This window comes from Typopeltis vanoorti, chromosome 8, assembly GCF_054136105.1.
Source record: "Typopeltis vanoorti isolate ZY-2024b chromosome 8, IOZ_Tvanoo_1.0, whole genome shotgun sequence".
Lineage (NCBI taxonomy): Eukaryota > Metazoa > Arthropoda > Arachnida > Uropygi > Thelyphonidae > Typopeltis > Typopeltis vanoorti.
Genome location: NC_143556.1, coordinates 111,720,343 through 111,737,764, shown reverse-complemented (window position 1 = coordinate 111,737,764; position 17,422 = coordinate 111,720,343). Strand labels below are relative to the sequence as shown.

The following is a 17,422-nucleotide window of genomic DNA, read 5'->3' as shown; positions in this document are numbered from 1 at the left end:
GGTAGTTGTCTCCATAATTTTCAAAAATGTACTCTGATAACCATGCAAGCCTAAAAGTAAGTAAACAATTATTTGCAAATCACATCACTTAAAAATGAATACCACTGTTGTTACATACTACTTCTGTTTTTTTAGGAAATGTCTTCAATCTTTTTTTTTTCAGTCTACAAGACTTCTTAGGCTTTTCCATTACTTTGATAATTGGAGAATTGGGATGCACAAGTTTTTCCTTTGTTTTTGTGCTAGTACTAGCAGTCTTTTTTTTTTCCTATAAAATAATATGCATTAGACTAATATGCAAATACTAATGCTGAATAAAACTATAGCTAAAAGTTTAACAAAGAATGAAATTTCTTTAGGCAAAAAGCTATTATAACAGAATGAAATGGATGGATGGATTGCATTTATATACCATAAGATTAACATTCATGTCTGAATGACATGAATGTTAATCTTATGGTATATAATCTGTTAATCTGATTTTTTTTTCTTTTTTATTGGATGTAATATTGATAGAAATATACACTTCAGAATGGTGAAGTACAGTATATTTCAATATCTGTATAATAACTAGGCAAGTATATATTTATACTTGCCTAGTTATAATATAACTAGGCAAGTATAAATAATAGACAAATAAATAAAATGCAATAATGAGAATGTAAAACAAAAGAGCTACTCAAAAATGTATTAAAACATGGAAAAGATACCAGAAATATAATTCTTAAGAATTAAGATGATTTGTACACCTCTAGAGAATGTCCTCAGATATTATCAAACATTGCCTTGAATGGAATTACAGGAGGAAAACAATCAATAGGGAGACCAAAAAGAACTTGGCTACAGTGCTAAAGGAAAGGTCACAATTATCATGCTTCAGACAGATGATAGAAATGAACCATGATTCCCAATGGTTTATAAGCTCAGTATATCCTTTTAACAAGTATTCTTTATTAATGCCCTTCTCCATCCCTTCATGGAAATCAAAATAAATCTGCCTACATAAAATTAGTTAGGTTAGAGCAAATGACTTCAAAACATCATGGTACTTTGTAATTAAAATGAAAACCCTTTTTGGCTTTTCATTTTAATTACAAAATACAAGCACACCTTTATGGCATTCGTATAGTGAAGGTATGTAAGTTCTTTTCACTAAGCTTTGATATTTTCCTAGGTCTACCTACTCACTGATGAGACCTCAAAAAGGGTTGAAACCAGTCTGGGTAGTGACCTCTCCTCATAATGTAAAACAATAATACATCTCCTAGGAGCTGTGTTTTACATTATGAGAGAATATCAAGAATAGTGAGGGATCTTGCTCCACCTTTGCTTCGAATTGCCTTCGCCGATAGTTTTTCGGCTTTGAAACTCTTAGATCGTAGTTCTCGATCTTGAGTTTCACTTACTGGCTATAAAACAAAATAGGATTCTTATCCATTTAATAACATCATGGTACTCTCATTAAATCTCTGTAGATACAAAAAAATTAACATTACAAGACCATTTACTGCTTATATAATAATAGCAAAGAATACCAAACCTTGAATTGAATTTGAACATGTATTTCAATAACTTACTATGTTAAGTTAACTATATTTCAAAAATATGCATTTCTTTTTGGTTGAAGTCAGGACTTCAACCAAACTGGAGAAATATCTCTTCTTCTCTTCCGCTCATTGCAGGTTGAGTTCCTCAAAGATGAATTTTTGCCATTTCTTTCTGTCTGCTGTCTTTTTATGAAGTTCTATTATGAAGTTTAAGTGGGAGCTTTCTTTAATGTTGTCAATCCATTTCTTTCTTGGTCTTCCTTTGCTGGGCTGTCCTTCAATTCTACCATTTAATATGTTTGGTAGTCTTTCTGGGTTCATTCCTGAAACATGTCCAAACCAGCTTAGTTGGCTCTTTTCAGTGCTGTAATTATTGTTTCTTTAAAGTTAAGTTGTTCTCTGACTTTTTCATTTGTTTTTCTTTCTGTCCAGTTTGTTCTATTGATTTTTCTTAGGCTTTTCATTTCAAAAGCATTGAGTTTATCTATTTCTTTTTTTCTTAAGATCCAGCATTCTGAGCTATAGAGTACTGTGGGAATTATCAATGCACCTTTGAGTTCTTTGCTTAATCTTTTACTGTTCCATATTTTTGTAGTCTGCCCATCGTTATCCATCTATTATTAAGGGAAGCAATAATATAGTACTTGTTCTATATTATTATTTCCTATTTTCATTTGGATTGCTTCTCTTTTTCTTCCTATTAACATTAATTTTGTTTTACTAAATTGATTTTCATATCATATTTGTTACTTGTTTGATGTAGCTTGGTCAGGATATTTTCTAATTTTTCTTGGCTCTCTGTAGTGATAACTATGTCGTCAGCATGCTTTAAATGTGTTATATTTCTTCCATTTACAGTTATGCCTTCACATATTTGTAGTCCTTCATCTACTACTTCTTTTAGGTATAGGTTGAATAAATATGGTGACAATGGACAGCCTTGCATAACTCCTTTTATAATTGCTATTTGATCTGTTTCTATGTTTTTGTGATTCACTATTGCTTGTGTTTGTGAATAGTAATTCTAGATACAATTTAATAGGTATTTGTCAAACCTTCTGTTTTCTAGAATTTTAATGAGTTTGTTTGTTTATTGAGTCAAAAGCTTGTTTAAAGTCTATAAAACAGTATTGAGTTTTTTGATTTTTTTCATCTCTCATAAGATAAGCTAATCTGTCTAATGTGAAAATTGCATCTATTATTCTTCTGCTATTTCTAAATCCCATTTGCTCTTCTTCCATCTGTTCTTCACAGGAATGTTTAACTCTGTTTTGAAGAATCCTGATAAATATTTTATAGCAATGGCTTAGATGGGTGATAGGTCTATAGTTAGTGCAGGATGTGACATCTCCCTTTTTGTGGATGAGTATGATCTGGCCTATTCTCCATTCTGTTGGTAAATTTCCTTTCTTTAGTATTTTGTTGAACAGTTCCCTTAGGTAATTTATTATGCTTCCTCTCCCTTTTTCTAGAACTTCTTTTTGAATGTTGTCTATGCCTGGTGCTTTATTATTTTTTCATTTGCTTGATTGATCTATGTATTTCTTCAGCTGCAAATGTTTCTTTAAAATGATTAGTCCATATTTCTTTTGTTTCACTGCTACTTGTTGTGGTTCCATCTTTTTGCAACATTGAAACTGGGTTGGGTGAGTATTTTCTAGTTTTCTCTTTAACTATTTCATAGATGGTCTTGGAGTCATGTTTTTATATGCTTTTTCTTCTAAATATGTGATTTTTGGTAATCTGCATTTTTCTGTCTATTTCTTTTTTCAAATTTGTATACTATTCTATTTTCTTCATTATCTTCTTTTGAGAGGCTATTCTATTTTTCTCCCATAAGACAAAAATCTCTGGTCTGGTAGCCCAAGTGTTTTGTTGCTGTTTCTTTAATAATTTCTTTACCTTTTTTCCAAGACTGAGACTCTTTCTAAAGCAAGATTATTTAATTTTTCTTTTAATGTTCTCTGATAGATCTTCTCAAGCTATCAATAAGTTTTGAGATGTCTATCTTCTTTTGTTTTTGATGGTTAATTCTCTTCCTTTTGAAACTGATTTTTAGTTTGGCTGATAGTAGTTCATGGTCTTATCCATGTCAATCTTTTTTAATGGTTTGACATTTTGGAAGGGATGTTTCCATTTCTTATTAACGATTATATAGTCTATACAGTTTTTGATTTCATTGTTTGGTGATGTCCAAGTGTATTTGTGTTGTGGCCTGTGGTAGAATAAGGTATTTGTGATTAACAGTTGATTTTTTTTGCAAAAATTAATCAAGTCCTCTCTTCTCTCAATCATCTCTCCATGAAATTTTCCCATTAGTTATACTTTATCTTCAGAGTATTGACTGATTTTTGCATTAAATTCTCCCATAATAATCAGGATTTGTACTTGTTCGCTTCATTTCTACTTGCAGTTGTTCAAGAAATTGGCTATATTCCTCCTCTTCATGTGATTGGTCTTGGGGCATAAACTTCTATTATTTTTATATACATATATTCCTTTTTCTTCTGCTTTGAATCTTACTAAGATGATTCTAGAGGAAATTGGTCTTACATCAACTATTGAGTTTAGGAGCCATTTTTTAATGATTAGTGCTACACCTTCTCTGTTATAGTTATCTTTCCTTCCTGAGTAAAATATGCTTGCGTTTTTTATGTTGATTTTTCTCTTGCCTGTCCAGTGGATCTCTGCAACTCCCACTATTTCCCATTAAATACTTCAAGTTCTCTCTCTATCAGTTTCAATTCGTCAGGTTTGTACAATGTTCTGATGTTGATGGTTGAAATATTATATATGCAGTTTGCATTTCACATAACTGTCTTCTTACCTACTCTATGTGGACTTGAGTTAGGCACGCCGGCTCTCCTGTATGCAGTAACATTATTTCTGCTTCTATTTGCTGGCCTATTCATCTTTAAAGATTTTAGGCAATTAATGCAGCTGACTTGGCATTCCTCTGCATACTGTTGGTCTATGGGAGGTATTTCATTTCCTCCCACCACCCATTTCTGGGAGGCATTCTCCATGTGCCACCTGGGGACATGCTTACTAGAGGTTACAGGCATTCCTCGAAAGGAAGAAATATATATTCAACTAAGTAGTTTAGAAAATTAGGAATAAGTTGGAAACAAAAAATGAGAGTGAATGTTTATACAAAATTTCCATGTTTAAATTTCTGCAGCTGTTGCCTTCTAAATAATTCATGTCATTCTGTTCCAGAAACTTCAATATGAATAATGTTGAAGTTTCTGGAACAGAAAACTATGTAGAAACTGGAATATAAATAATTTACTAGCTAAAATTACTTATTTATAGCTCATGTTTCGCTAGCTTAAACTGGCATTATTAAAAGGTAATTTAACACTACATACTCAGTGAGAACACAAACCAAAATGACCTGGATAACAAGAACAGTCACATGCAAGGAGGGCAACAGTGGCATTCTTCATGAAAAATGTGCTTTGGGGAACAGTTTCTCTGATTTAAACTGGGATTTGTGAAGTAACCTGGCTTTCTAAGTGGTCTTTCTCTAAGGCATGTTGAGATAGTCTGCTTTTTTTTTTTTTTTTTTTGGTTCTGAATTCCAGATGTATTTTTTTATCTTATTTTTTCCTGACCAAAGTAGTTCATCCGTCTGTCCAAAATACTGAGTTCCACACTGGCATAGGATGCTGTAGATACTCAGGAAGGCAGGGGAGGGGTCCACCTCCATCTCCTTAAGACAAATCCTTGATTTATTTTAGGGAGGTGGATATTTTATTTAGAGGTTTGTGCATTGTTCTGATTCCATGTTGTTTCAGGACAGAATCCAGTTTATCTGTTGTGACTTTGAAGTGGGGTAGGAAGTCTCAACCCAGTCATGGTCGCGGGCACATTTGAGATTGGGAAGAAAGTGGCAGGCACCAATATTTTTTTCTATGAAAATTTATACTTGCTTATCAGATAACAATTAACAAATTAATTAACTATTAATGTAGGATAAATACACATGTAACATTAATTATGCTAAATTAAACCATCACACAATAAGCAAAAACATTTCTCTTTACTCTGGATAAAACAATAGTCTTCTTCCCAATTGTTGAATTTATAAGTTTGTTATTTTTTATTTTGATTAGTCGTTTTGGAGCAAAATTTTTAAACACAAGAAAACAATGTATGGTCAAAGCATGCTGACACATCCCTCAAATGCACCAGTAGACTAAATACATAAAACATACACACAAAACTGGCACTGGTAACACTTGCACTCAAAGATAGAGGAATTAGAAAATGTTTGTAATATAACATAAATGTTAACATTTTTATGATTTTAATAAATATTATTACTAGGAGAAGACTTATATCTTCCAGGTTTTAATTTTATTTTTTCCTTATCGCACACATACAAATAGCTCTGAAGGTGCAAAAATGCCCATAGGCATAGTGGTTCTCAACCCTATGCATAGGCATAGGGTTGAGAACCACTGATGTCTGGTAAAGATAATGTACATATAGTCTGGTTTTGAGGGGAGGGATATTTATTGTTCTTTTTAAGGAATTTGGTGAGGATTTTCCTGTCCTTTCTATCCAGGTCATTTTGATTTGTGTCTTCACTGAGTGTGTAATGTTAAATTGCCTTTGACAATGCTACCTTAAGCTAGCGAAATGTTAGATGTAAATAAGTAATATAATTTTAGCTAGTAAATTACTTATTTCCAGTTTATACAAAAGTTTATTCTTAATCACTAATACATTTTAAAAGAAATCATATTGTATTGTCTTTGAAAAACATTTTGCAGTCTCTTTTTCTTATGAAAATGCTTTATTGGTTTCCCTTTTTAAAAATCAGTATTTAAAAGATAAACTACTGGAGAATAGAAAACATGTTTTTCACCATTCTAGATACATTCAATTCTTTTAAATCCTACCTAATGGAATTAAAAAAAAAACACCTATAATAATAAATTTAATTTTAAAAAAATCAGCTAATGAATTTTATTCCCTCATAGAGAATAGGCAAAAGCATTTTAGTCCTATGCAACTTTTAGAGAACAGTGAGTGGGCAGTTCAATCTTCACTAGTAGCCAATCAGAGAAGGCTGGCCCAAGACTATCACTAATCATAAGTGGCAACTGAAGACGAGACTAGCAAACAAGTGCTGCTACCTCATAGTCCCTAACATTAACAGGATATGTTATTGTCTGAAATAGTGTGGGTTCTATTTCTTTAGTTCAATTTTCTTCAGTTTATGGGGCAAAAAAAAAAAACTGAGTTTCTGGGAGGAAAAAACTGCTTGCCAGTGCCGAGATCAACTAATTCAGGAGCTGGCTGAAGAAAGGCTTAGAAAAAGTTCCTCTAGTCAGTGACTAGACTTGAACATAATTCTATACTTCAGGTGGCCTAACACAGATGCAAATGCCACTTCCACTGAACCACACAGCAATCTTAAACCAATATTCCACCTTAGTCACCAGTGCATCTTCATATCATCTTCACAGGCATAAAATAAGAATATGCATTTATATGCAGTCATACAGAAATACAAACAGACTGATTCTGTTCTCTACAGTTCTAGTTGGCATGCTTATAAGTTTGGTAAAAAAAAAGGTCCTGATTGGTGTAATGACAGTGTCATAATAACATTCTTACAGTTTTAGTGTGAAGAATTCATGTTTATTTAACATAGCAAATGTTATAGAGATGTAGCAGATTCCAAAAACAGTCTCTCAGATTCAAATCTTTATATTATTATATATTTCCCACACTGAATATAATTCAAATCAAGTATGGTCAATGAGCAGCAGATATCAGGTGAAATTGCTCCATCAAAGCAGCACTGAGTTCAGAAACAGATCAAGGATGTGCTGCTCTAGACCTCAATCGCCACTCCAATTTGTCCCATACGTGTTCAATGGGGTTGAGGTCAGGACTCACGCAGGCCTAGGCAGTCGTTTAACACCCATCTCTTCATACCATTGCATAACAACTGCAGCTTTGTGGCATGGGTATTGGCATCTTGTTAGTAACATGGGTCCATTCCATAAAAACTATACAGTGTGGGCTGAACCTGATTATCCAGAATATCAAAGTACTGAGCTGCCTTCATGGAACCACGGACAATGACCAGTGGTCCCACTCCAAACATCTCTTCCACCACCAAACTTCACTGTATGTACAACACCTGTGGTAACAACCATTCACCAGACTGCCTCCACACCCTGCCATCAGACTATAAACAGGTAAACCTTGATTCATTGCTCCAGAGTACCATTTTCCACTGGTCAATTCAGTTCACATGCTCTTTGCACCAGCAAATAGATTTTTCTTACAGTTTTAGTGCTCACCAGGACATTACTGGCACTCATCACAGATGGTGTATTTGCATGCCACCCATTTTAACACCCTCCTGTTCCTGACAGTCATTTTCAGCAGCAGCCCTGGGCATTTTCCTGCACTAGTGATGCCATAATGTTTCCATTTGTTGACGACATCACCAACCATTGAATTCTGGATGATTGGAGTAGAGCTCTCAATAGTATCCATATATAAAAAGGGAAATAAAACTGAATGTGAGAATTACAGAGTTGTCAGGATCAGATTTTCACTTTACTACAAATAGATGAGAAGTCATGGGAATATAACAAAGATCTGTATTTAAGTTTTGTAGATCTGAAAAGGCACATGACAAGGTGCCAAGAGAGAAGCTATTCAACACTCTACAGTTATATGGTGTCAATGGGGCATTATATCAAGCAATATTAGTCTTTATTTGAGTTGTAAGTCAGCAGTTAGAATTGAAAAAAGTACAGGAAGATGGTTTAATGTTAAATCTAGTGTCAGCCAAGGATGTACATTATCCCCTCTGTTATTCATTATCTATATGGATCACATTACGAAGGAAAGCAGTATTAAACCAGATATCAAAATTGGAGATGTTAATGTCAGCTCTTTGCTTTATGCAGACGTGTGGTTCTCGCGTAGTTCTTGTTTGACAAACATTTAAAATCTTAAAATCATTTAGCAAACATTTAAAAACATTAAAAAAAAAAATTAAAATAACCGTGTTCGCATTTTTCATAAAAATAGAAAAAAACGAGTTCCGTGCAGTGATAAAACACTTTTGATTGAAGAAGTGGATGGCTGCTCAGATCAAAGCCGAGTTAGACGCAATTCATGGGGACTCTGTGCCACCATTAAAGACCATTTATTTTTGGATAAATGAGTTAAAATGTGGTCATAAGTCCATTGAAGATGAAGCATGCTCTGGATGCATGACTGAGGTCACTACGAAGGAAATGATCAACAAAATCCATGATATCGTTAAAGAAGACCGCTGAGTAAAAGTGAGTGCGATTTCTGAGATTTTAGGCATCTCAACTGAATGGGTGTATAATATCCTGCACAAAAAATTGCACATGAAAAAGTTGTGCGTGCAATTGTTGGCTGTTGATCAAAAAAGCATGCTAAAAGACATTCTAATGCAGTGTTTGGTGATGTTTAATCACAATTATCAGGATTTTTTGATTTAATTCGTGACAGTAGATGAAACTTGGATCCACCACTACACACCTGAGTCCAAGCAGCAGTCAAAACAGTGAACAATGCCAGGTGAAAGAGCACTGAAAAAAGCAAAGACCATTTTGTCAGCTGGGAAGGTGATGGCAACTGTTTTTTGGGATTCCCAAGAAATTATCATGAGAGACTATTTGGAAAAGAGTAAGACAATAACAATAGTCTATAATGTGTCATTGTTGGACCGTTTAAAAGAAGAACTGAAAAAAAATGGCTAAGACTGGCACACAAAAAAGTGCTCTTTCATCAAGACAGTGCACCGTCCCACACATTAGTCATCACAATGGCAAAACTGCATGAATTGAGGTTCAAATTGGTTCCACATCCACTGTATTCTCTGGAGTTGGCCCCATGTGACTACTTCTTGTTCCCAAACTTAAAAATCTGGCTCGGTGGGAAAAAAATTTCTTCGAATGACAATGTCATCAAGGCTGTCAATGACTATTTTGCACAATTTGACAAATCCTACTTTTTAGATGGGATCAAAAATTGGAAACTCACTGGACGAAATGTGTAGACCTCGACAGAGACTATTTTGAGAAATGAAGGTGATTTTTTCCAAAAAAAAATGTGTTTAACTTATTTTTTTTTTTACCAAACTTTACAAACAACCCTCATGCATGGCAGGAATTTGATGATGGAGATTTCCTACTGTTATAAATGTAAATGGAGAGGGTCTGTTGATAAGCAAATCGGGTTAGCTAATTTTTGGTTTGTTATATCTTTTAAGAACGCATGCCATTTTTTCTGAGGTGACAACAATGGAATTTTCTGTGATGTTTGGGGGGTGGGAGTGGATTTACAGGAAAGACCAACTCAAGTTTCATTGATTGCACTTCAGTGGAATCAATGACGAACAGACAGTTCTGAGTCTTAATAATGCCATGCTGTTGGGAGGGATAGGAGAGGAAAAGTGATATATGCACCAAGTGAGGTTGATAAGTTTCCCACAGACAGTAAAGGATATGGATCCATTGGGTAGATGAACAACTAGAGTGTCAAGGAAAGGCAAACAACAGTTTTCTGTCTATGGTAAAACACATATAGGGTACGAGTTGTTGAAGTATGCTAGAAGTGTTTCTATCATGATTATCTATGCTATGCATGTAAAGGAAATCATCATGAATATAGCACAGCTATATGATGAATTAACAGCATAATCAAAGGCATCGTCAGTTCCCCTGCAAATTCTCTTAAAGTGCAAGCTGATATCCTATCCAATCCCACAGCTATATTTCCATTCAGATTCTGCAGTATCCTAAGTACCTCCAATTCATCAACTTCTGTTCTCACACTGGTCACCTGAAGTTGACAGGTGACTGATGGTGATATAGAAATCTTCACTTGGATGATATACCCTTGCAAAGTGGCCATCATTCAGTAGATCAACAAATTTTGTCTGTTTCTGTCACCTCTCTACCACCTACTCATTAAATTTATCCTTCCATGGTCATTCTTCGTTCTACTTGCCACCTAATAAAAAAAAAATTTTTGGGATTTCTTTTTGCCTCCTGGGCTAATTTCTTCTCATAATCTGATTTTGCCTTAATTACCCTGCTGGTAATAGCAAAGGTTTGTCGATTGGTAGAGCCTCTGCTACTAATGGCTAACAAAAAGTTAAGCAAGTTTGAGTGTAGTTAGTAGTTGGAAGGGGTTCATTCGATGTTGTTGGCACACTTTCCCTTGATGAGTCTTTGGACTCCCTGGAGGTGTCACATAATAATATAACTTTTCTTGCCTGATCCTTGTATTCATAAGTTAGCTATTTGCCTTTCATTAGGTGGCAAGTAAGAAGAAGAATGACTATAATAAATTTAGTTTAATCCTTTATCCAAGTGTGAGCAAACAAAGTTTGCACCTGAAAGAATCTTCAGGACTGGGGTAAGGTGGTACAACCGGGCAACTCGTTCCAAAGGTGGAGCAAACTCACAACACTCCTATCTCAGTATCTCCCATAATGCAAAACACATCTGCTTGTGGATATGTATAATGTTATGCATTAATGGGAGGGCCACTACCCAGACTAGTTTCGACCTTTATTGAGGTCTCTTCAGTGGGAGCCAGGCCCGAGTGGAGATACCAAGCAGAAGCAAGGTCATCTCTACCTACTGGAGTTGCCAAACGGTGTGCCACCTTTTTATTAAATTACTCTGGATTTAGAGAAAGATGTTGAAAGTTTATTTTTCACTTGGTTAGACTATAATAAATTTAGTTTAATCCTTTATCCAAGTGTGAGCAAACAAAGTATGCACCTGAAAGTATCTTCAGGACTGGGGTAAGGTGGTAACCAACACCGGGCAACTCGTTGCAAAGGTGGAGCAAGCTCACAACACTCCTATCTCAGTATCTCCCATAATGCAAAACACATCTCCTTGCAGATATGTATAATGTTTGGCAACTCCTATAGGTAGAGATGACCTTGCTAATGCTTTTGCCTGGTATCTCCATTCGGGCCTGGCTCCCACTGAAGAGACCTCAATAAAGGTCAAAACTAGTCTGGGTAGTGGCCCTCTCCTTAATGCATAACATTATACATATCCGCAAGGAGATGTGTTTTGCATTATGGGAGATATTGAGATAGGAGTGTTGCGAGTCTCGTTGCAAAGGTGGAGTCTTGCTCCACCTTTGCAACGAGTTGCCTGGTGTTGTACCACCTTACCCCAGTCCTGAAGATTCTTTCAGGCGCAAACTTTGTTTGCTCACACTTGGATAAAGGATTAAACTAAATTTATTATAGTCTAACCAAGTGAAAAATAAACTATCAACAAAGAACAATAACTATGAAAGGATAAATTTAATGGGTAGGTGGTACAGAATTTAATGAGTAGGTGGTAGAGAGGTAACATACAAAATCGTTGTCTGTCTCTGTCAGACAACAATTTTTTGTGTCTTTTTGACCCTGAGCCCAGGTAAGATGTACCCCCCACACACACACACACACACAACATTTTTTTTTTTTTTTTTTTTTTTTTTTTGCAGCTCATGATTAATACTACTATTCATCCATCTAACTCCTATGTAGGGCCTGTGAGAAGGCAGTGTAGGGGGGGGCACATTTTACCTGGGCTCAGGGTCAAAAAAAAGGGGGGGCCCCCCAGAGCAATAAAAACAGAATGACCAATGGAGAAGGTAAGGGGCCCAAAATAAACTTTGTACCCCTGATATAATTCTTCTCAGAGGCCCTGCCCATACCCTTGTGATATTGCTTCCTCTAGATACCCCTCGACTATCCCCCCCTATGCATCGTGAACATTCTTCCTTTGCAGATTGTTATGCTATGATATGCTATGATGTTATACTATGATGCCTGGTCTTCTGATCCAAACTCTCATACCCCATGTCACCTCCATCACATTCTGCTTCGAGTAATTATCTTTTGGTGGCTGTATAAATTCCTTTCCTTTCTACCATGTGTTCTTTCGTCCATCCAATCTGTATCTCTAAAGTTGAAGGCCCATAGTGATTACTTGACTTGCACTTGGATTAATCTGCTGATGCATGTCTTCCACATCATCTGTGACAGCCCTAGTCTATGGCAGTAGCCAACTTTATGTTTTGTGCTATTGGCCTTAATCTCACAGTAGATTGACTCAAAAGAACTGCCATCTGCCCAAATAACTCCTACTTTCATCGGCTGCAATTCATTTGCTATCATCAGCACTACCCCATCCCTTGTCCTGTATACTCTATCCTACCTGAAAATGCTAAACCTATCACATCCTATTTCTGGAACTATGTCATCTGCTGTTAGCCAAGTCTCACTAATGCCTATAACTTTTTGCAAGGTTGCACTAACCAATGCCAATAGGACTTCTAGCGTTAGTATATAGAACCTATAAGGTCTCATTTACGATATTACAATTATACAATAGGTTCTCAACCACCTTTACGTCTTGACTTGACTACTTCATTCGATACTGTTGCCTGAGAGATTAGATTCTCCATTTTTTTTGTCCATTCTCAAACACATTCATTCACTTCATGGATGCCTTCACACATTTGTCTGCAACTGCCCTAATTTCTTTAGTTTTCTTGACTTTGCATTTCCATGCTCTCAGTGAACAAAGCTCTCTCTAGACAGCCAACTCCAAATCTATTTAAGTGCAGTCCATCAACACTGTACAAATATTTCCATCCATCAAACTCAGGCAACAGGACCACAAACTCTACATCATTCCTTCTATACAACCTGAACATTGATTCCTTAGCTATCATCACCCTCCTAATGTTTGCCAATATCATAGTATGGCAACAACTTCACCCTCTCAGTCTTCTTTTTTGTTTCTTCCAGTAACTCTTTCACATCCTCCCTCATACAATACTTCGAACCTGTCATCGGTTCAAGCCAAAATAATCAAACATGCAATCTGGAAGGAGGCACTGCAGAAGAAGCACAAGATGAATAATGGTAATTAGTTGCATGAGAAGTATAAAAAGCAGGCCAGGAAGGTGACTCAATTGACTAGAAGACAGCAAATGTAGAATGAGCAGAAATTAGCCAATCTGGCCAAGCAAAATAAATCCTAGAGAGCTCTTTCGATACACAGCAAGTAGAAGAATAGAATAATTATGGTAAGTCAATGTTAATGGATGAGAATGACAGATATTGGTAACTGCTGCAAATGGTTAAAATTGAGGTATTCAATCAGCAAATATTAAACAAATTTCCTCTTCACAAGTGTGATATGAAATGCTGAGAGTAGAGAGAGAAAATGGAAGAAGATGGAAGAATAAAATAAACTTGACATAAATAAAGCAGTAGGACTTGACATTGCTGCATATCTTAAGGAAATGCTGGGAGTTTACAGCATCCTTGGTGTATCTGTTTAACAAGCCTTGCAAGTCCCAAAAGAATGGAAAGTGCATAAAACTGTATTTCATAAAGGCAGTGATAAGACTGAGGCCACAAATTTACAAGATAGTCTGTGTCTAGCGCTGTGATTAAGATGTTGGAGAAGTTGGCAAGTTGTAGAATACAGAACTGAGTAGATAAAAGCAGTGTCTCTGTAAGAGTAAACATGGGTTTGTTAAAGGGAGGTTGTGTTTTACCAATTTACTACATACTAACAAGATAACAAACAATACTGGACAAGAGAGATGCATATGCATGTGGTATGCTTAGATTGCCACTCAACAGATTAGTGAGCTGGATAGGTGACTGACTCTCAGATTGGTATCAGAAAGCAGTCTATAAGGGAAAGCAATATCCTAAAAAAGAGAAAAGTTACTATTAGTGTGTCATGGGAGTCTGTTAAGAGGCCATTATTGTTTCATTTTATGCTAAAGATATAGGGACATGTTTAACTGAAAGCATACAGCTGGTTGCAGATGATGCAAAGTCAGAGAGAACAATGAGGAGTAGAGCAAACGCAGTGAACTTACATCTGAACAGACTGTATGAGTGGGCAAGTAAATGGAACTACCCATTCATTGATACAAAGTATAAGATTGTAAAATGTGATAGGAAAAGACAGAATGCAAAGTGCACAACCGTGGGACTTTTGAAGGAAGCTAAAAGGATGAGAGATCTTAGAGTGGTAGTGGAAAGGGACCTGAAGTTTAGGGAGTCACATTGCAAGTGTTAAAAAATCACACAGAATAATGGCAATGATGAAAGGATCCTGATATATATATATAGTAGTAAAGAGGTTATGGTTCCACTGAATAAGCCTTGATCAAGCCAAAAAGGGATTATTATGTGCAGATTTGGTCATCTTGTTTTCGTGTGAATGAGCATGTGTTAACAAGAGTCTAGAGATGATTAAGATGATTTCTGGTCTATAGAATGTGAACTATGAATGCAGAGGGGAATTCCATTTGAAGAGTCTCATGAATAGCAGAAAGTGGACAGAGCAAAAGGCCATCCCTAAAAGCTGTACAAGGATGGTACAAGCAAGGAAAAGGAACATCATCTTTGTATGGAGAGAAGCTGGTTAGTAAAATGCACCACCTGATGATGATCGCGAGTGCAGAAAATAGTCAATATGTTAAAGATGAAATTCAATGAGCTTTATGTGTGACAGTAAGAATACCACAAGTTTTGACTCAGAGGTTCCCTGATAATATCATAAACTACGTTCTTCATGTAGAACCTATAGAACAAATAGAGTATTTCAGTTATTTAGACACAATTTTTAGTGACAATGGAATTAAATTTGAAAACATAACAATAAACAAAGCTTATGAAATATAAATTAAAGATGCCAATAAATTATATTCTTGGTTTAATCCTTTATCCAAGTGTAAGCAAACAATGTTTGCACATGAAGTATCTTCACAACTGGGCTACTTGTATATAGAAGCTAATGACTTCACATCAATTGTCTTAGTAGAAAAGCTTACATGGGAGGGAGGGGAGTGAGATGAATAAATTTATATGAAATAAGAGTGAAATTAGTCAAAGTATTAAGCTAGTTGTACAGAAGACAGTGTTTAAACTAACTGTAACTTATGGATCTGAGAGCCAAGCAAATTCTGACTGATTCCAATTAGACCCCCCCCATCCCAATTTTCCTCAGACTAGATTCTGGAGGAGAAAGTTTCACAGAAAGCATTAATGGCAGTTTTTTTTTTTTATGGTAATTTCATCCACAGGCAGTTGTTCAACCTGTAATTCATTAGTATGTAAATAGAGAGAAAGGAAAGGTAAGGTAAAGGAAGAAATCTATTAACACCGGATTTGAAGATTGTACTCCTTAGGAAATATATAAGTAAGACAGCTCTGAAAGAAAGCAGCAAAAGAAATGAATGAAAATTAAGGAATATTTGTTCTGTGAGTCTGGAAACTGAGAACAGAGTATTGAATAACTAGTGAACATACTATATCTGCTTATGACTACCATTTGGACATGATACAAGCTTCGTGTGCTTAGCTATTTCAAAATCAGTTTTAAATATCCTGATAGTTTACTTTCAGCCATTCTGGGCTTTAGTATAAAACAGGAAAGATGGGGATTTCGATGAAAGCCAATAGAAATATGCCTAGTTCTTCTTTTGTATATCCTTGGCACACTTTTTGAAGAACCAAGGTTTAGATAAAGGATGAAAGTTTAAAGCTGAATAGAGAATAAACTTTTCCATACCAATAAGAATTGCTTAAGCAATGTATTCAGAGCAAATGTTTACATCAGAAGACTGAGAATAATAATCCAATCAAAATGAGGCAGAAGTCATGAAGATCACGCTTAACATTCTTATGAAAGCACATCCCACTTAGCATTCTTATGATGACCCTTATTGATTTTTATTTTGTATGATAATAAAACAATCGTGAGCCACTTATGGGGAGGTATGACACCATCTCAATCTCCCCCTGCCATTTTATCCAGGCTCAGTACCAGCATAGCTGACAAATCAGGCCTATGGCTGGGAGGGACCTTTTAAGTATTCCTGATTGTAATCCATGTGTGTTCACAGGGCCAGTTTGCCTGTTCCGGTGGAGGAAAAACCCAAGTTTCCATGTGAAAAAAAAAAACCTACTTTCGTATGAGACTGGCTAACTCATCTTTTGTCGAAAGAGACCAGATAAAGTTCCTCATGTCATGGAATGAAGAAAACCAACATTTAAAGAAAGGAAATATAAAAAAAGAACCTTAGATGGCATTAATTAAGAGAACAATGGGGACAACATATCAATTTGAAAGGAGCAGTGAAACTTTTAGCAAAAAAAATGGAGATTGCGAATTGAAAACTTTTTGATATGTGATATGTATAACTGGGAAAACTGAGATGAGTACTGCTTGAAGAAGCTGAAATTTAAGTTTAAATTAGGAAAATGTACATGTTGCAGAGTGGAGGTGGAAACAATCATCACTGAAGCTGAAACCATATATATTAGTGAAGTGAATCTTTAAGACCTTGGGAGACTCTGCATTTGGCTGCATAAAATTATTTCTCTTTACTTGAGTTTTCATATTTCTTGTTTTTACTTAAGCTGAAACTGGGAGAGAGAGATACAGTGGATTTTTTACTAAGCAGTACACTTAGAGAATTCTACCCTCTGAAAATCACAGGCTCAGCATTGTCCCCCCCCCCCACACACACACACATTCCACTACTGACTCCTCCCCCCAGGCACATCAGCTGGCAGCATAATAGCAGCAAGATGTGCTAGCTGACATGGAAACCTCCTTACAAATTATGTTCGGTATAGCATGCTATCAAGTGGCATAATCATATATTATATTCCAGTCTATGGAATGACTGTTTTAAAGCTGTATTCTTGAGAAATGCTCAGTCTCTCCACAATGCCCGAGGTAATTCTGAAATAATATTCACAATAGTTGCAAGAAATGCAGGGGGGGGGGTATTTATACAACTAA

General features: G+C 35.7%; 1 protein-coding gene across 4 annotated transcripts in view; it reads right to left on the bottom strand.

Moving 5' to 3' along the window:
- Positions 1 to 17,422, bottom strand: part of LOC150104286 (wings apart-like protein homolog) — a 401,535-nt gene that overhangs the window by 213,341 nt on the left and 170,772 nt on the right. For all 4 annotated transcript variants that reach the window (XM_090396897.1, XM_090396894.1, XM_090396895.1 and 1 more), the window contains one exon: positions 119 to 268. In XM_090396897.1, the coding sequence (XP_090253023.1) occupies positions 119 to 190 (72 nt within the window). In that variant the 5' untranslated portion in view covers positions 191 to 268. The remainder of the gene's footprint in view (positions 1 to 118; positions 269 to 17,422) is intronic.